Source organism: Anopheles aquasalis, chromosome X (assembly GCF_943734665.1).
Source record: "Anopheles aquasalis chromosome X, idAnoAquaMG_Q_19, whole genome shotgun sequence".
In the NCBI taxonomy this organism is placed as follows: Eukaryota; Metazoa; Arthropoda; class Insecta; order Diptera; family Culicidae; genus Anopheles; species Anopheles aquasalis.
In genome coordinates, this window is record NC_064876.1 from 7,425,230 (window position 1) to 7,444,948 (window position 19,719).

The window sequence follows — 19,719 nt, forward strand, 5'->3', positions numbered from 1 at the left end:
CGTACAAGAAGTATAGATCTTTACTATCAGCTTGCGGAACGAGGGTAAAAGAGTTACAAACCACTTCACGGCCAACATGTGATTGAGGAAGGAATTGTTCTACAATTCTTCTCATACACAGGACAGGTTTAAATAAGATTAAGAAATACTAAACAATCAATATCCGGCTCAACAATTCTTGCCTAAATGTATGAAAAAGGAACTTTGGAAAACGATTTTGAGTCGACTTCTGCAGCTTGATGCGGCATTTTTACAGGCCAAACCAACGATTATCTGGTACCAAATCACACCTAAATCATTAACAATTTAAATAGCTACAATTTTACATTCAAATTCCTTTTTTTATTAGAGAAAAACATATAAAAACTAAAATAGTTTGAAACGGTCTCCGAAGCCGCGGTCCCATGCGAGAAAAGGCAAGCGATATCCCTCTCTCGCTCGATCATACACGCCATACGAGAGCATACAGCTGTTCGCCGCGAGTGGCGCACACACTCGCTCGCAGGCACACAGGGAATCAACGGCGGCATGCGACTCACACACCCTGAGAATTTCGCTAAACAGCGAAGCTCCATACTGAGAGAGGAATCGTTCTTTGCGGGAGCGAACGGCCTCACACAGAGAGAAAGGCCGCCAGCAGCAAGCTCCATACTGAGAATCTCGTGTTTGACGTTTTTCTTCCTTCTCACTATAGCGGCAAGCTCATTAGCCGTCTTCTCACTATGGAGCCTGGTCAGACGGGGATGCGAAATATTATGTTTTTCTTGCACTTCGGCTAAATGAATGTCTAGCTAAACAACCGATGAGATGTGACATTTGCTCACATTTTGCCTCTCAGAGATCCCAAATACCCAAATATCTGAATCATATTTTACGTGTGTACTAGTCACATATGTACCAACACAATAATAGGCCGATACCATGAATTTATAAATCTGTTCAAAAGTAATTGCCGTTTTACTCCTGAACCTCGCTAAACGAATCGTCGGCTAAACGACTTATACTTATAGGATTCTCATAGAATTCCTATGGGAATCCAATAAGTTTCGTTGTGGCAGCGAAAATTTTGGCGCAGTGTAGGATCGGTCTAAGGCCGTTTCTACACTGCGCCAAAATTTTCGCTGCCAAAACGAAACTTATAGGATTCCCATAGAATTCCTATGGGAATATACAAGATTCCTATGGGAATCCAATAAGTTTCGTTTTGGCAGCGAAAATTTTGGCGCAGTGTAGAAACGGTCTAAAAGATTGGAAAATCTCAAAAAACTACTGTTGACTAGCGCGTTTGCGACTCAAGTCCACTTAGTTGCTCGCGGATCCCTCTGCTTTTAGTAATCACTCCGCCTAGATAGAGCTGGCTCTGCTTGGCGAGTATCCCTGATAACTGTTATCACCGGAGAAGAGATGTCCAAATCCAGCTAGGCTTTATTTGCAAATAAAAAAAGGATAAATTTGATCACAGTGGACTTCACTCTAGTCACCAGTTGAGCGGTGTCGTTTTTGGTACCCATTTTTTTATTTTCGTCGCAGTTGCCTTTGATATTTCATTCATGGTTCATACAGTTCATGCTGAGTTTTTTCACCAGTTTCGGACACCAGTTACAGCAGTCTTGTTTTCAATTCAAGACACACGCAAGAGGGGCCATAATATCACACTTTTGATTTTGAGGGATGCGAAATTCAAGTAGGACCCTTGAAACGTTGCCGGGTGTTTATGCATTTGTATTGTTGATGCACGCACAGGCCGCACCGTATACTTACGTACTCGTCACCAGCACACACAAACACACCCTTGTAGCAACGAGGGCCTTACTTTTTTATGCTTTACGGGGAACTGCTATCCAGCATATTCTTGCCAACATTTTATTGAATATTGAAATACATCATATTATAGATAGGGAGGAGAGGATGGGAGAGAGAAAGGGACAGCGAAGGATGGGCATTTGGCTATTTTGGGAGAACGAGGAGAAGGAGTAGGACTATGTTGGAGCTGTTTTTCGCTAATGTCTACGTATGATTACTTATTAGCTTTCGTTCCGCGAACGCGAAGCCGTGCAAACGGATGTCCGGCCAACTAAACTACACTGACGATAACAATAGCGAGACATTCTCACGCATGCTCTCCTTGCGAACCACGGGCAATCACCGCAACTCCATATATATTAACATTTTCAATATCCCAACATCTGGGTGGGTTCTTTTTGCGGAAGGGGGGTTGGGGCGGAAGGGGATGATGAGAAGTCACTGTAAGCATACGAGCTATTTGCAGCATCCAATGGGTTAAATGCAGCACAATGCGGATTAAATGCTGGTTATGGTCTAGTATGTAGGTTGCGCGTCACCACTACATGCACGCCCTCATTGATATAACATTTTAAGATCCCCCCACACCCCTTCACCCCCATCCTGGGCTCCCGTCCTGCCGAGCTCTATAATAATCGTTATTTATGAGTGTGTACGTGTATGTTCTTTTGTTTTGAGTACAGGCTAGGACCTCTGGAGTACGGAGGTCCTTTAAACCTTACCTAACCTAAAAGAAAAATCGAAAAGTGGACCCGGAACGAAACGAAAAACCAGCTAGACCAGCATACGACTAGAGTAAACACTGCGGTTTGGTTAAAGGCGGCAAATACTGGGCGAAATACTTTAGGTTTTGTTTGATTTTCGTGTATGTATGTTTTTTCTTTGTTTGTTTGGTGCTTAGTTTGCTGCTGTCTTTTGCGGGGGGTTTAGTGGAATAGTTTAGCTAATCTGTTGAGTTGGAATAGTAGTTCCTGACTCCTGTGGTTGAAACTCTAGGCACCCTGATGCCTCCGTTTAGTAACCCGATGCTGATCTACTTACGTCAACCGGCCTGGCCTGGTGCCACGTTCCGTATATCTTTTAACCAGTCAACATACTTAGCTTCACGAATTTGTCCATCGCATCCATAACATCGGTCGCATCCTGTGCGCATCCTACACTGCCGTTATGTGACCCACGGCCACCATTCTGAATGGTCTGCTGCTGTACACACACGCAAAGAAGAAGTCCTCAAACATAAATGAATCTAGCTGTGGTCGGGCTATCACTTGCAACTATCCTATTCTCTGTAAGTCGATCGACACCCAGACATTTTACAAAATTCCTTCTCGGGAAAACGGATACAATGCAGATGCGAATAGACGAAAATGAATGAATGAATATACGAAAGCAGACGAAAATGAAGCAGATCCACCTCCCTCTAAGACCGTTTCTACACTGCGCCAAAATTTTCGCTGCCAAAACGAAACTTATTGGATTCCCATAGGAATCTTGTATATTCCAATAGGAATTCTATGGGAATCCTATAAGTTTAGTTTTTGCAGCGAAAATTTTGGCGCAGTGTAGAAACGGCCTAAGACCGTTTCTACACTGCGCCAAAATTTTCGCTGCCAAAAGGAAACTTATTGGATTCCCATAGAATTCCTATTGGAATATACAAGATTCCTATGGGAATCCAATAAGTTTCCTTTTGGCAGCGAAAATTTTGGCGCAGTGTAGAAACGGTCTAAGAGTGTTTCTACACTGCGCCAAAATTTTCGCTGCCAAAAGGAAACTTATTGGATTCCCATAGAATTCCTATGGGAATATACAAGATTCCTATGGGAATCCAATAAGTTTCGTTTTGGCAGCAAAAATTTTGGCGCAGTGTAGAAACGGTCTAGAAACGGTCTAACCCTCATAAATGCTTGCTGAACTGACTAACGCGCTTTAAGCAACAAAGTGGCATGTGGACATTTGGATTTTTTTGTAATAAACAGTTCCAGGCTTCCAGGATAAAGTAACAGCTCATTTGAATGGATACTCTCTTCATCCCACCCACGGGTGGGGGAAGGAAAGATCATTCGTGATTTCGTGAGTTCCGTTAGGTCACTTTTTCTTATCCGTGCGCTAACGATGAGTATTGTCGTACCTCCCACCCACAACCCGTCTTGGAAGCGGGATGATTTGCGCTCGCTTCAAGTTGGCGCCTGCGCACAGCAGGAACAGGCGTTGCACTAGCTTACTAGCTACATTATTGGCTATAGGAAATAGACATACGCAGCGGATCAACCCATGCTGGTGCTCGGGAAACAAAAAACACAAACACGCTCCATTGCGCAGATGGCAATGCTTGGGACAAAACAACTACACCGGATTGAGGATGCGCAGTAAGCGGTAACGATGGCTCACTGACTGACTGGTGGGAGGGTCAAGGAAGGCGACACGGCTCTCAGGCACCCAACATCGAACGCGGCGAAGATCCTTAAACGCAAAGCCTGCAGCGGGATGCAACAACAAGTACATACGCTTGTACCCAGTGCCCTCACCATTCTCTCTTTCTTTTCTCTCTCTCTCTCTCTCTCTCTCTTTCTCTCTCTCTCTATCGCTCTTTATCGCTTTCTCCTGTCTCTCTCTCTTTCTTTCTTTTTCTCTTTCTCGCGCGCACTTACGAGTTGGAGTACGCGTATCAACAGAAGATAGGTTTGGTTTTGTGTTCGTGTATGATATTGGTTGCGTGTTGTTTGTTGGCGTTTCTATTTTTATACATAGACCATTCTATATGTATATAGATGCAGGACTTTTATACAAGTACGGTTAAATATTACTGGCATACTGGGTAGTCTACTATGGGCGTACATATATTGTGTTTAGGTGTAAATGCTTCCGCGCGCTGCAATTTGGTATCGTAACTCTAGCCGCGCGCTTGCCGTTTGTTTTTTTTCTTCGTTTTACTTCTGCGTGTTTTAGTGCTTGGATTAGTGGATCTAGAGCAGGACAGTCTCTCCCAGTCTGTGGAGCCTCACAATAGCGCATAGCTGTAGGGTTGAACGCTGGCAACGCTATTGCTCGAGTGCTGATGCTCCTGGAACAGGGCTTTAGTTCGAATCGGAGTCCGAATCACTCGGAGCGATCGGTGTGGTGGCCATCGGTTGCTCCTCCTGAATCGGCGGCGGCTGCTTCGCGACGGTCGTCGCCGCCAGGTACGGATTCATCGATTCGCCCGTCGTATGCTCAATGCCAACGCTGTGTTTGTGTGTGTGTGTGTGTGTGTGAGAGAGAGAGAGAGAGAGAGAGAGAGAGAGAGAGAGAGAGAGAGAGAGAGAGACAGACAGACAGACAGACAGACAGACAGACAGACAGAGAGAGTTAGGAAGGAGGCAACGCATAATAAAGATGTCATTTTCAACATACCGGTACTCGTGGCGTGCCAGGTAGCGAACGTACTTTTCCGGCGGCTCATCGCTCTCGGAGTCCTGAACGCTAACCGAGCGCACGGTTGTGTGGGAGGCTTGCGTCGCAGGCATCGTGAACTCGATGTACGCGTACGGGGCCAGCTGGTCCGGGATCTGGTCGAAGCTGGTCAGTGCCATACGGCACACCAGCTGGTGCGTAGTGTACGCACCCTGGCCCTCCTTCGGTAGGCGCGGGCAGCGCCACACGATCGCTCGGTGATGATGCTCGTACTTGGCCTGCCCGGATGTCACCTCGATCAGCGACTCCTGCAGCGTGTCCACCGCGCCCAGAATGCGCTCGATGCCTTTGATCTTGCCAGTGCGCCGGTGAGCGGACTTCACCGAGCCATACCTGCACCAGACGAGAAAGAACAGAGAAAGAGAGAGGAAGAGAGAGAGAAACGTTAGACCAGATCGACGTCCGGGTAGAAGAGCTTCCTGGACCTACCGGAAGTGTTTCTCCACACGAAACAGATAGATCCAGCACTCGGGTATCGGGAAGCGTATCGAGACGTCCTCGCACGGGATCTGGCCGAGCTTGCGGGACGCGAAGCCGGGCACGAGGACGTCGGCCCGCAGCTCCACCTTGTTGCCGGTGACGCACCAGGTCGCCTTGAGCTGGAGCGGAAGCTCGCGATTCTTCGGTGGTCGAATGCGAAACCGCATCAGCTCGATGTAGCAGGCGTCCGGCGGCTTGAACTTTATCGTCCGGCTCCGCTCGTACTCGTCCTGCTGCACGCAGTTGTGAAACTCGACTCCCTCCAGCCGTATCCACTCCTCCGTCACCACCGGGATGATATCGTGCCGGCCGACCACCTCCTTGCCCTGGCGCCACAGATCATTCACGCCGAGCTCGATGTCCGGCATGCCTGTCCAAGAGATTGAGAGAGAGAGGGATAGATAGAGAGAGAGAGAGAGAGAGAGAGAGAGAGAGAGAGAGAGAGAGAGAGAGAGAAAGAGAGAGAGAGAGAGAGAGAGAGAGAGAGAGAGAGAGAGAGAGAGAGAGAGAGAGATGATTTAATGGCTGGCCGATGTCGAGCAGAACGAGACGAGCAAACTTACCAGTGAGGAAGGCCAAGAAGAAGAGGCGGACGCGGGCAATCTGCTTGAGCACGTGACCCTCGGCATCTTGCTCCACGTACAGCTCGTCCACCGCCGTCACCTGTACCTCCTCAGTCTTGTACGTGAGTGCTCGGTCCCGGTGAACGTTCATCTTGAATAGTGCCTCCTCGATGCAGACCGAGAACTGCTTCATGTCCTCGTAGTTCATCGAGCCGAGCTTGAACAGCTGCGACACCTGCGGCGCATGTTCCACCGGCAGCCCGAGCTTCTTCAGGTCGCTGCCGAGCTCCTTCACGCCCTGGTAGTCACCCTGTATCGCGTACGCCGCGAACTGGCTCAGCTTGTTGGTCAGTCGCTCGGCCTTGGTTACCTGGCCCGGTCTTACCCCCGGCCGCTCCTTGTAGAACACGTACTGCAGCTTCACGGTGAAGATCTTGCCGAAGTTGTCGAACTGCTGGGCACCGATCTCCGACACCGAGTAGCACGCCTGCAGCGGCAGCTCCTGGAATGGTTCCTTGTCGTTCGCCGCATTGTAGAGCTGCAGCACCGGGCTGTCGCCCTGGCACACCAGCCGTACGTAGATTTTCTTCCAGAACCGCTGTCCCGTGATCTTCTTCTTGTTCGGCTGGCGCAGCTGCATCTCCCAGCCGTCACCGTGGTGACTGACGCGCGGGAAGTCCTCCAGCGGCTGCGACACGTCCTCGTCGAACAGCGGTGTCGGCGGGGTCTCCTGCGAATCGGTGCGCTCGAGCTGCGGCTCTGCAATAAAACCCGCCCACCCCCGAAACATATGTAATAATTTGTCATACACCACTCACCACCCACTACTTACTGTCTGGCATGCTGACCGGAATCGCTTCACCTTCACCCTCGTCCTCGTCGTCGGGCCGGTCGAACGGGTTGACGCGCGGCGACGAGTCGCCCGAGTAGATGGAGGCGGTCAGTGGGCTTTTGGGCGGTGGTGCAAGGGCCGGCGCCGAGAAGCCCACCTCCAGCCCATTCTTCGGCCTTATGACGACAGAAAACTCGCGGTCCTCATCCGAATCGTGCTGTAACGTCAAGCAGCGTATATTAATACATGGAAACACGCTAGTAAAATATGTAATTTTTTATTAACTTTTTTTCGTCGGTTTCTTGGCTCAACAAAAACGATGTTGAATATTGATTTTTTTTCCTGACATTTACTTTACGTGACATTATTGTGTAAATTTGCTGGATCAATCGAAAAAAAAACTGACAAAGATACTGATTTTGTTAAATTTGCGCTTCATGCAGATTTAATACATCGCTCGCTACATTGAAGCGTTTGATGCCATGGATGTGAATAAATTGTACACAAACTACGATCAAATATACTTGAAAAGTTCTAGTTCATCATGGAATTTGCGAAAAAAATATAGGTAAGCAATTTTCTGCTTCAAAATTGTGCGCGTTTTTGGTCCAAAACAAAAGAATTGCTCGTTTAAGCGACGAGCCCGTTTCTTAAAGTTTTATTATAGACACTTTGAGCCTTGGGCCTATTCTTTCGTCTCGGCGACGAACCCGCGTTTGATTATGGTGTGATCACTTTTTCTTCACTTCAAAATGCTGCCAAAAATTGAGAAAATGGGAATGCAACATCAAAGCTCAACGGGGTTACCTGGATAATCTTCTAGTTTGTCAATTTTAATATTGATTTGCATATTTCAGATGGCCCATCAGGCGGCTACGACCGGAAAAAATACCGTTTTCGAAGACCCCCCCCTTTCTAAACTTAATGCCGTTGTACGATGGTTTACACTAATCTTCCCCAAACCAAATTTTCTTGTAGTTTAGTACGCGAAACTGTCTGGTATTGATTCACGATACTATATGACTTACCTCTGCCTTCGGCGGTGCTTGCATGGACAGGAACATATCATCGAAACCATCATCGTTACCGAATCCATCGGCACCACCACCATCACCACCACCTATACCATCGGTACCCCAAGCATCGGCACCACTGACGCCACCGTCGTCCTGCAGGAAAATGTTACCAACCGAGGGTATTATCGGTTGCCCAGGAGCGGTCCCACCAGGACCAGACGGTTGACTGCGGCTCTCGAACTTTGCAGCAAACGAATCGAACGCATCCTGCTCGGCGGAAACAGCGCAGGCGGTGGCTGCTGGTGCTTCTGCCCCTGCACCAACCTCTAGCGGTTCCACCTCCATCGTGTTGTTGTTGGTGACGTTGGTCGTGCCCCCGAACAGTTCGGTCGCATACGCCAGCCCACCACAAACACCACTGACAGCCGGGCCGCTGTCCGTTTCCATCTCGAACGGATTGGCAGCCACCACCGGTTCGACGTACTCGGTACCAGTTGTTTCGAGTACGGCGGTCGCGGTCGCGGTCACGGTCGTTTCCGACTCGAGCTCGTCACTAGTTGCCACCGCCCCGAGCGGCAGATTGACGATGCTACCGGACACCGAGCTCGGTATGTTGCCGGACGTCAGGTTTGAACCGGTCGGGCTGTACTCCGACGAAACCTCCGAGCGCATCGCATCACTCTCCGGCTCCGAAGCCGGTGCCACCTCGAACACAATCTCGGGCGATGGTTCCATCATCAGCTCCGCATCCAGTGCTATCGCCTGTTCCGGAGGCGGCTGTTCCTGTAAGATCTTCGTGACCGCCGTCGTTGCCGTCGCCGTCGGCGCTGCTGCTACTGTATGCGGTACTGGTGGCACCGGACGTTGTGGTTGCTCGCTCAGGTACGGCACAAACGCTGCCTCCGGTGCTGCATCCGGTGCCGTATCTGTCGTACCATCACCACCGCGGAGCAGATCATCCAGATCGTCACTCAGCAGATCGGGCTTCTTGGGCTCGGGAGTAGTCGCGGCCGCAACCGGTTGTGCCGGCATCGAGAACAGCGAGAGAATGTCCTCCTTGGTCTTGGGAGCTGGCGGCTTGGGTGAAGCAATGGGACGCGGATCGGATCCGAACAAATCGAACAGATCCGGATCCTGGTATGCTGGTGGTGCTGGCGGTGCCGGTGGCTGCGTTGCGCCAACTGGTGTCGACGCTAGCGAACTACGAGCCGGCGGCGCAGGCCTCGGTGGCGGTGGCCTCGGTCTCGGTGGCTTCTGTATGCTCTGCTCCGAATGCTGTCCGCCTGGTGTCATGGTCGGGCCCGACGGGGCAGGCTCACTGGCGAATGGATTGTCGGGAGCGGTGGCAACGGCTGCCGTTGACGTCATCAGATCACCAAAGTCGGGTGTCGGGCTAGGCGAGTGAAGATCACGCATCGAGACGGGACTGGGCGTACGCGTGACCGGTATCTTCTGCAGCAGGTTGGTGGTGGTTTGATCTAGCTGATCGGCGATCGAGCTGATCAGCTGTTGCGTCGCGTGCGATGGCGGTATTGGACGGGGTGGTGGCGGCTTGTGCGGTGCAATCGATGCACCACCACGCAGCTCGTCCTCGCTCGAGTAGAGCGCACCGAGCAGAGCATCACCCCCCATCCGGGCGGTGTTGTTGTGCGCACCCAGGTGCAGGTGCAAGCTCGGCTTCGGTATGATCAGATCGTCCTCCTCGTTGATCGTCGTGTGGAAGAAGTTTGCACTACTGGCGTCCTGCGCCTGCGGTACGCTGCTGCCGTTGGTCTGGAGGATGACGGGATCGCTCAGGAATAGGTCCGTGCCACTGGTGACGATCGAACCGAAGACATCGCCGACCCCGGTGGCTGGCGGTGCCAGGGGCATGCCGGTGTTCGCTTCCCCATCGGCTTCACCGAACATGGCAAAGGGATTTCGGGCCCCGTTGGCCGTCGGTACGCTCGCTAGGAACGGATTGTCCGGCTCGTCGGACGGCTCGCTGTCACCGAACAAAAACGGGTTCGGAGTCGGATCGCGACCCTCCAGCGGATCCTCATCGTCCATCAGAAAAGGATTCGCCATTGTGTTCAGTTTCTGCTGTCTACTTCAACTGCTGCACCAAGGGCCTGCTGCCTTTAGTAGTGGTCAATCAGTTCGTCCTCGATCAGCTTAATCTCCGTCCGACCGGGATCAATGTTCTCCGTTATCGACGTATCGAAATGGATCGACCTCGCACTGTTGCTGCTGCTGCGCACTCTGCGCGTCGTTGACGCCACCACCACCAAAGTCTAGTGAACCGCGGCCACCAACCTGCGGTGTGAGCACTTTGACAAAGACCGAGCTAGGCTCTTGGGCCGCGTCGGACAGGATATCGGTCGTCGGGGCGCTCGTCACGGTCGGTATCAGCTCGTCCTCTAGCAGCTTCAGCTCGGCTCGTCCCGGTTGCAAGTTGTGCGCGATCGTCGTATCGAACGGGTCCAGCTCCTCCGGTTGCTCAATCGACCCACCGACCAAAACACCAAGCCGCGCCGGAGTCAGCACCTTCTGAGCGTCAGACGACTGCTGCTGATCGTAGCCCGAACCGAGCAGATCCGCCGCCGATCGTTTGGTGACCGGTACCGGAATCCGGATTTGCTCGACTCTTGGAAACTCCTCTGCCCGCGGGTTGAAATCGTCGCCGCTTTCGGTGCTGGTCAGCTCTTGCTCGAGGAGACTGAGTTCGAGCGAAGTCGGTGCGACGGGTGGCACGAACGAAGTATCGAACGGATCAGCCTCCAAGTCCGGCAGGGACGATTCGCGGCTGTAGTACGGTGTCAGCGGTTTCTTGGTCACCGACGAACGGTCAGCACCGTCGAGCTTCAGCAGATCCGGTGTTACGACGGCAAACACTACAGATTTGCTGCGGTTGGCAGCGGTGACACCGATGACACCACCACCACCGGCACTGATGTGCAGACTTAACGAAGATTTGCGCTGCACCAGCGACTGCAAATCCTGCTCTAGTCGTACGTCCTCCGGCCCGCCCGCTGCTTGTGTGCCGTTGGTAACGTTGTCGTCGTTGTCGGCCCGTGGATCGAAGTCGGGATCGCTCAGCGAGTGGATGATACAAGGGCCACGCGGATCCGCCGACGACGACGATGACCGCAGCAGCTCCTCCTCGAGAAACTTTAGCTCGGCCTTGCCCGGTGCTACGATCAGGTCGATCGCAGTCGTATCGAAGGGATCGGCCGCTTGCTCGTTGGTAGCACGCGATACCTCGTGTGGTCCGGCTGCTACCTCGAGTGGCTTGTCACCGAGCCCGGTGAGATCCGAGCTGCTCACGGACAGGAGATCCTGCAAAGGGGCCGCTGTGTGTCGTGAGTCCGAACCGTGGTCGGCTGAGAAGAGATCCGGTGTGGCGGCACGGACGCTGCCCGCTTCTTCTTCTTCTTTTTCTTCTTCTGTGATTGCTCGGGGATCAAACTCGTCGTCCTCGACGGCTGTCGCCGGTAGCAACCGCTCCACAAACCCGGTATAGAACGGATCGTCCGATTCCGGTGCGTCAAAGGCGTCTAAGATGAGTATGCTGGTGGTATCGGATGAAACCCCTGTTGCTTCTTTTACTGCACAGAAAGAGAGATTGAGAGAGACAGAGAAAGGCAGAGAGAGAGAGATAGAGAGAGACAGAGAGAGACAGAGAAACAAACAGAGAGAGACAGAGAGAGAGAGAGAGAGAGAGAGAGAGAGAGAGAGAGAGAAAGAGAAAGATCCGCGAGAAAGCGGATATGAGTATTATGTTTTTTTTGTTCAACAAAAAAGTTTTTTTTTAAATTCAAGGGAGCGATTGCATCAATAAAAATATTGTCTATCCCTGGCTATTGCGGTTGTTTTTCTATTATTATTTTTTTAATTCCATATTCACAAAAAAACTCCTCATCTTTTGAAGCAATGCAGGCTAACTAAAAACCATAAAAAACAAACAAAACAAGTAATAGTAATCAGAAAGAATTATGTCTGGTGTTTATAGCGGGTGGGATACCACGTTCATGTTAGCTTACCTTCTGGCTTTCCTAGCAGTAGCTCAAGATTGTCACTACCTGCCACCAAGAGTGGTTCGCGCGACTTTAACTCGTCAAACTCGTCTAAGTCCGGTTGCTCCGGAATCTGGGAGTATTCTTCGTCTTGTTGCTGCTGCTGCTGTTGCTGCTTCTGTAGATTCAAGTGGAGCGATACGCTCAAGTCGATCTCAATGTTCGATGACGGTAGGTCGGCTGAGTCATCGAGCAGGGTTAGAGCCGTCGAATCCTTCCGATCGCTGTTTACAGCGTCATCGTGACCCTGTTCGCCCTGCTGCTGCTGCTGCTGCTGCTGTTGGTCTCCTTCGTCGAAACTGGCGAGCAGTAGATTCTGCGGTCCACGCCGCTGTCTGCGCTGCTTGGCCGCACCGGTACCGGCCCCGTCGACGCGTCCAGTTAGTACCTCGACGGCCGATCCGATGCTCACTAGCTTTTTGCCCCGCTTCGATACCTCGGGTCCCTTGATGACCTTCTCCGCGTATGAGGTGTCGAACGGGTCCGGTCCGTCGAATGACTCTAGTACCGGTGACTCGGGCACGTACGCGATCGGTAGCTCCCCGCGGGTAATCGCATCGATGTACCCGGTGTCGAAGATGTCCTCCTCTGCTTCCGAGTTGTGCTCGGATTCGGATAGCTCGACAACCGCACTGATCAGCTCCTCCGCCGATCGCTTCTCCTCCTGTGCTGCCTCTTCAGCGGCCTTCCGACGTTGCTCCTCTTGTGCGCAGCGCTCGCGCTCCCGCTCCCGCTCCTCGCGTTCTCGCTCCTCCTGCTCGACCTTGGTTGGGACCTTCTGGAAGAACGAGGTGCTCTTGATGCGATCGAGATCACCCTGGGTCTTCTTGAGCACCGAGTCAATTCCACTGGTGAGGGCCGCAAACTTGGACCATTCCTCGTCAGTTTCACCGGACTTTTCGCCACCTGCGCCCGCTACCGATGCCGCCAGCTGGTGCTGTGACTGCGGCTGCTGTTGTTCCTCACTGTCCGATGGGGCCGCCGAATTGAGCGCCGAATGGTTCTGATGCTCCCGCCGATACTGCTCTAGCTCCTCCTCGGTGAATAGCTCCTGGTCTTTCTTTGATTTTTTGCCTTTCTTTTTCTTCTTCAGTCCTTTGGGTAGCTTCAGCATTATCTAAACTACCGAGACATCCAATCGTCTGCCCAACACAGGGAATCAATTGAAACAAAAATTGAACAAGTATGAGAGAGAGAAAGAACGGCGCAAGAGAAGGAAGACGTAGATAGACAGACAGAGAGAGAGGCAGGGAGAATAAGTGAAATTAATCGGTTTGCACTATCCAACACTGGCTGGAGCGGTGGAGTCCTGCACTCGCTCGTAACCGCTGCGCATCACCTACATCCTGCATTTAATTCGTGGCCCATCCGATCTGAAAGCGGATCCGGTTACATAAGACGCACCCGGCAGCAACGGGGTATGCTGGGGCTGGCTGCTGGGTGATTTCGCTGGCAAACAAGTACTCTAAAAGTCGTAGACTGCAAACCGAAAAGTCATAGCCTCGTTCTTACCCCGTAATGCGGTACATGGATGTCTCACCTTCAGCATCAACCGTTTCGATTGCCAAACGAGGTCCAGTGGCAGTTCATTGATAACTACATAGCCTGTCTAACGTAGCGCCCTTCTTAGGGAGCGAGGAGCAGACCCACCAACCGATAGAAAGTCTCCCAAGTGCCCACATAGGGCAGGCGCACGCGTACCGCACAGAGTGACAATCGGTGACCAACACAGCCATGAATCGAATCGGATGTTTGCTATCCTTCCATTCGACTCTGGTACTCTGGATTAAAACTCACAGAAGCATCGGAAGCAAACGACTTGATAACTCCGAAAACGGGGTGATTTGGAACTGGGATGGTTGGGCGCCCAAAAAGCAAGGAATACCAGTACGCTCCGCTGGTACCAATAGCGACTGCAAGCTGCACCGAATTAATAATTGATTCTGTTGCATCCGAGAGGAAAACGGGATCAGGCTCCACTGTGGTGAAGCTGTGCCTTGGTTACGTGATACAGAGTAGGGAGCGATTCAGCAGAAGACTCCTATGGTACTTGACAGCTCGGAGGCTCCTCTCCAAGAGAGAGAGAGAGAGATTAAGAGAGAGAGAGAGCGCGAGAGAGAGAGAGAGAGCGCGAGAGAGAGAGAGAGAGAGAGCGCGCGCGAGAGAGAGAGAGAGAGAGAGAGAGAAAGTAAAAGTGCAAACAGGATACGATTCTTCTTCAGGGCTAGTGGCTGCCAAGGGGAACCCAATATATGTATATATATATATATATATATATATATATATATATATATTTTGTTAGTATCTTACGGACGGATATATAGCTGTAGATACAGATACCCGTATATTGTACATGTAGCTATTGAGCACACTCAACAACTCAAGAATATGTGACTCTGTTGCCTGTGAGGCTGCTGCTGCTGCTGGTGCTACTTACGTCTCATCGGTACGGTTGAGCATTACGATGAATCCGTCACTGCGTAGTTTGGCTGAGTGATACAACTTCTCCACACAGGCTGTGCTTATGCAAGGCCAGGATGCTTCAGCTTCCCCTCGATGCTCACCACCGGCAATCGCCAACACAGGATACTCCTCCAGCGCCGCTTCCAAAACTATCACACCACCTGCGTTGCGTTCCTTCGAATAGCGCGGAAGCACCGAGAGTTTTTGGAGACGAGTGGATTGAAGAGGATAAACTTGATTGAAACTTCCGGATGCCTTCTGCTTCCGGGCCTTTTCCTGGTGGTCTCCTAAAACTCTGATCGTCGTCGACCTTCGTTGAACAAACTAACACCACTCGCGCGTCTCATGAAGTCAGCAGCAAGAAACGGACCGAACGATTGCAACGGACCGTGAATTCATTCAGTACGGACACGTGCGAACCGAACGGTAGTAGCGCGAGACCATGGACTGGCCCAGAAAGGATGGTCACCATAGCTTGAACCAAAACGATTCCGTCTCTCTCTCTCTCTCTCTCTCTCTCTCTCTCTCTCTCTCTCTCTCTTCCTCTCTCTCTTCCTCTCTCTCTCTCTTTCTTTCTCTCGCTCTCTCTCTCTCTCCCTCTCTCTCTGCACGCTCACCGAGCATGCTCACTATGCACGGTACGGTTGCGAGATTCCTGAGAGATTTGCTAATAATTCTCGGCCCAAAGGCCCCCTCCAAAGAATGAAGACTCCAAAGCTGGGCTCACTGGTTGGAGCCGGAATTTGTCATCTCGAATACTTTTTTTTCTCAATGGGAACATAAAAGGAAAACTAGCATTATTTGACCCCCTTTGATAGGAACAGACAGTTTGTTAAGGGAAGAGAAGGGCCCCTGTTGTACGTTCTATTACATCGATTATTGTGACACACTCACACACACACTCTTGACGCAGATGAAGTCAAGAGAGGCAACCTTTCGGTGGGCAGCTAATTGATGGTGAAAGACATGCGCAGATGAGCGGCACAAACAGCGCCGAAATCCTCCTTTTCGTTCTTTACAAGGTTTTGTATTAAAATGTGCTAGTAGTTCTGTTTTTTTTGCACATGTCGTTATCTGCCCACTGTCGTCACTGATCAGCAGCATAGAACAGTACGTTGCATAACACGTCAACATACGGGAGTCTTCAAAAAAGATGTTTGTCTTAGCGAATAAACTGCGATTGTCTTATCGAATAAACTGCGATTGTCTTATCGAATAAACTGAGAGCTAAGAAACGAAGCAATAAACTATCAGGCCGATATTACTCGCAGCTTAGTGTGTCGGTATACTATTCTTAGTAGCCAAATGTCACTTTTTGGAAGGTCTGCCTTATCTCGTACATTACCACCCTGTTACCTTTCCCCGTAAACAAACCCCTTACAAAAATGCCCGATTTTGTATGGGAAATGTCTGCGGGGTTGGGTGCAAATGAAATGAGTAGATATGGATACATTCCTTCGAATCAACTAGAAAGAAGAAAGACGCTTTATTACCTTCAAATAAAAAGTAAAAGTCATTTTCATATGTGGTAGCAAAATCTCAAACCTGCAGATTTGGCTCGATTGTGCAGGCATCATCATAACACCAGGACTTTACATCGCGATAGTACTGTACTGCTTCCCATGCTTGTGATTTGTCTTCGCTTGCCGCTTGCACCATCGGTAGACCTTGATACTTCCGCCGAATTCTCATTTCTCTTCCGGTGCATGAAGTTACGCCTGCATGGATGTACTACATATCACATAAGACGTCTCTGTTTATCCTTACACAACCAAACACATACATTAAAGAATCTTTATTTGTGTAACAAATAACCAGCTTAAAATTGAAACGATACGGAACGATGCGCATACAAGAGCCAGCATAATTGGCCTATAGCCTATAGGCATTGCAAGGCCATTGCCACTCATCCAGGCTGGATACTATTAGTATCCCGTGCCAGGTATGTGAAACGCTGACTAATGAGAATATACGAGCGTACCGAGCACCTAGTGGGTAAGTCAAAGAGAAAGAGATCGATGCTTCGAGGCATGATCGTGACGCATACCCTGTGTTAGAAACACCTCAATCCTTTCCTGTTGCTGCTAAAGGTTAATGTAGTAGTCTGGGTAGAAGAGAGCGCGTGCTGCCATGTTCATGAGAGAAGGATCTTATCTTTCCCTCGCATTCTAATAGCTAAGATGGCAACACCGACCGAGGCAATCATTTGTTGTGGATGTTTCTATTACCCTTTAGGTGAATTGAAGCTTCGGCTCGACCGTGCAGACATCATCATACCACCAAGACTTCACATCGCGATAGTACTGTACTGCTTCCCTGGTGCTAACGCTATGCAGCTTCTCGCACAGTCGGCACCACACTGATGAGAAGTCATCGAGGGCGTAGTGCTCCTTCCACCAGAAGTACTTTACGTACTCCTGTGGATTGTCAACCAGATAGAGCAGATAGTCGACGAGGTCTGCGACGGAAGCGTAATCCTGCACATCGATGTATGAACCGGGTGGTGCAAAACGTGTGTAATCGGCACCACCGTACACGACCGGTACAATGTTGTGCTCGAGTGCGTTGAACAGTTTCTCCGTGACATAGTCAACGCACAACGAGTTTTCAAACGAAAGGTAAAACCAGTAAACCGTGTCCAGCATTTTTTCACACTCCGGGTTGTTACGAGCGCACCTGTAGAGACGGAGGGACACGAATAGGCACGTTTATTCATTATAAAAATAAACCTAGCATTACGGAGGGCGGAGATAAGGGTATCGCGTGGTCCCAACACTCCTTGGATAAGAAACTGTTAGGCTACTTACTTGTGATTGCCACATGCGCCATAAACGTCCACTGTTAGCCTAGCAGATTGTAACGATCGCACCAACTGATCACGCCTCGAAATAGCACCGCAGTGCGAAACAAACTGAACAGCCATCGAACGCTTCTGGCTGACAAGTTCGACCAAGGACGCGTTCTTGTACGCATCAAAGCCATAGCGCCAGATCGGCTTGACCGCTGGACTCACCATCTCACCACTCTCCAGGTCTACTATGCTGCGGTAGTTGAACACTATATCCGAATCCAGTCGGTAGGTCATGGTCCAGTTGAAGTAGTCCGTATCCAGCCTCAACAGATGCTTGGTGTGCGCCGGAGACTCCTGGATGGCTGCGATGTAAATCTGCCTTGCCTCCCGTATCGACGGTGGGTCCACATTCCAGGGTGAGGCAACATGATAGACTAGCGCATCATACTCCGTAATCGGTTTCACCAGCCCGTGATCAGACGTCAGCACACAGTTAATGACCGGGCACCGTTTCGCTTTAAAGTAATCGGGCCCGAGCGTAGCCGATGGCAACCCCCACCGGACCTCTTCGAAAAAGCTTGTGTAGAGCAGGATATACCGCGGACGATCGACCTCCTTCTCGTGTTCCTCCAGATAGCGCGCCCTCGCGCGGTTGTGATCGTCCAGAATCCGATAGCTGCTTATGGCGGGCTTAAAGCACTTTCCATAGATCACTAGATAGAAAAACAAACAGAAGAATAGGGCCCCTGCTAGCGCAATCTTGTACAGGGTACGCATCATCGGAGCACACCCGGCTAACGGGCAGCGAACCGAAAATATCAAACGCCACCAAGTGACGCTGTTTAATGACGAATGAGAACTGATGAAATCCATGGATGGCATAGGCTGAGTGTGCTTCACTGCTGTTATCTATAAACGTTGGATATCGCAGCCAAACAATAACCGATAAGGTGTGCGCTGATCGATAAGCGGACGGGACACCGTTCTTGGTTGAGTTTACTTGCCGGTACAGGCCTGGATAACAATCCTAACCCTGGCTATTAGTTTTAAAATGGATAGCAAATATAACGTCATTATACTTTCAAAGGAAGAAAAAATCATTTCCAATCCAGCTCTAACTCCACGGGGCCGTATACTATTTCAAAACGGTACGGCCATTGACTGGCACAAGTTGATCACAGAACCGTTCTGACACTTCCATCAAAGCCACACGGGATGATTACTTTAGCGAATCTTTATTAGTCTAATAAGTAACTAGCTCAGTCGCTGTAAGCCATAGGCCATTAAAAACACATTGCAGCTCATCCTAATTATATTTTTGGACATGTATATCTCTCGTTCTTCTATTCACTAGCAACAATGCCGGTTTGCCGGGTGCATTCTCTCTATCAGTTTCATATCCATGCATTAACCATCTCCGCTGAAGTCATTTCGTTTCCGCACCGATCACACTCGAACAGCAGCATCCGACCCCACCGTCTGCTGTCACAGATTGCTGTGAACAACCGTCTTTCGTTCCCTTTCCGTTCGGCATCGTGCGATTGCTCGAGCTAGTGTTGCAGCTGCACGTGCAATCTGAATCACATGGACGGCATCCACAGCCTCGCTTGCTCATCATCCGCAAGCACTTGCAGTCTAGAAGGGGGTGCCGGGAGAATGGAAATAATAAACGTTAAGTACCGGCCCGAGTTTGCCCGGAAAAGTACTGGACGACCTGTCAGCTCTTACCTTTACCGCAAGTTCTACATGGCATCTTGAAGTATGTGACTGCGAAATACCGACACCTCAAGCGATATTATGAAGACCACGATGGTCAGAGTTCTTTAACTTTGCCTGTAACACGAGTGCTTAAGGGGCGCACAATTCAGTTGTATAAAGTACCAACTACGCAGAACGATATGGTAGGGAATCTGCAGTTAACGATTAAGTAATCAGAGTCAAGTGAGCCGTCTAGGCTAGTGACCACTTGCACCGTACAGACGCACATGCACCGTACTGCAACGAGACAAAACGAGTGCATTTGCCATTCACTAGCCAATGACTCCTAGCAAATCAAACATGCACACTAATAGTGTCACACATCAGGTATGTGGAGCACACCAGCGTAATTTAAGCAATCAGTCGATGTGCACTTATGAGAATAACCGAGCGTACCGAGCACCACAGATAGATCGGAACGATTCGTTAATGAGATGACGAACGAGAAACCGAGTGCAGGGAGTCTGAGAGAAAGAGATCGACGCTTCGGTATACGATCGTAACG

General features: G+C 50.3%; 3 protein-coding genes across 3 annotated transcripts; all 3 read right to left on the minus strand.

The window, feature by feature from the left end:
* Window positions 1-3,630: 3,630 nt before the first annotated feature.
* LOC126570672 (protein stoned-B) lies at window positions 3,631-10,214 on the minus strand. Its single transcript, XM_050228612.1, has 6 exons — window positions 8,160-10,214; window positions 7,132-7,348; window positions 6,300-7,058; window positions 5,686-6,106; window positions 5,197-5,589; window positions 3,631-5,028 (listed from the first exon to the last, which is right to left on the minus strand). The coding sequence occupies exons 1-6, from the start codon at window positions 10,212-10,214 to the stop codon at window positions 4,881-4,883; spliced, it is 3,993 nt and encodes a 1,330-aa protein (XP_050084569.1). The 3' UTR covers window positions 3,631-4,880.
* A 108-nt stretch (window positions 10,215-10,322) lies between these two features.
* Window positions 10,323-15,105, minus strand: LOC126570729 (protein stoned-A). The gene is made up of 3 exons (XM_050228706.1): window positions 14,640-15,105; window positions 12,170-13,344; window positions 10,323-11,734 (listed from the first exon to the last, which is right to left on the minus strand). The coding sequence occupies exons 2-3, from the start codon at window positions 13,314-13,316 to the stop codon at window positions 10,323-10,325; spliced, it is 2,559 nt and encodes an 852-aa protein (XP_050084663.1). The 5' UTR covers window positions 13,317-13,344; window positions 14,640-15,105.
* A 1,340-nt stretch (window positions 15,106-16,445) lies between these two features.
* LOC126571256 (alpha-(1,3)-fucosyltransferase C) lies at window positions 16,446-19,483 on the minus strand. The gene is given in 5 exon segments (XM_050229622.1): window positions 16,446-17,341; window positions 17,473-18,278; window positions 18,280-18,365; window positions 18,909-19,091; window positions 19,185-19,483. Coding segments are annotated over 5 exon segments (1,545 nt in total). The 5' UTR covers window positions 19,210-19,483; the 3' UTR covers window positions 16,446-16,896.
* Window positions 19,484-19,719: the final 236 nt, after the last annotated feature.

What these genes read in the sequence shown, in the direction of transcription:
- LOC126570672 (XM_050228612.1), bottom strand. Translation starts at nt 10,214, where the DNA reads ATGGCGAATCCTTTTCTGATGGACGATGAGGATCCGCTGGAGGGTCGC. An exon ending in CTTCTTGGCCTTCCTCACTG is followed by an intron (nt 6,107 to 6,299) that starts GTAAGTTTGCTC and finishes TCTCTTGGACAG; the next exon opens with GCATGCCGGACATCGAGCTC. An exon ending in CGTGTGGAGAAACACTTCCG is followed by an intron (nt 5,590 to 5,685) that starts GTAGGTCCAGGA and finishes CGTCTGGTGCAG; the next exon opens with GTATGGCTCGGTGAAGTCCG.
- LOC126570729 (XM_050228706.1), bottom strand. Translation starts at nt 13,316, where the DNA reads ATGCTGAAGCTACCCAAAGGACTGAAGAAGAAAAAGAAAGGCAAAAAA. An exon ending in ACTGCTAGGAAAGCCAGAAG is followed by an intron (nt 11,735 to 12,169) that starts GTAAGCTAACAT and finishes CTTTCTGTGCAG; the next exon opens with TAAAAGAAGCAACAGGGGTT.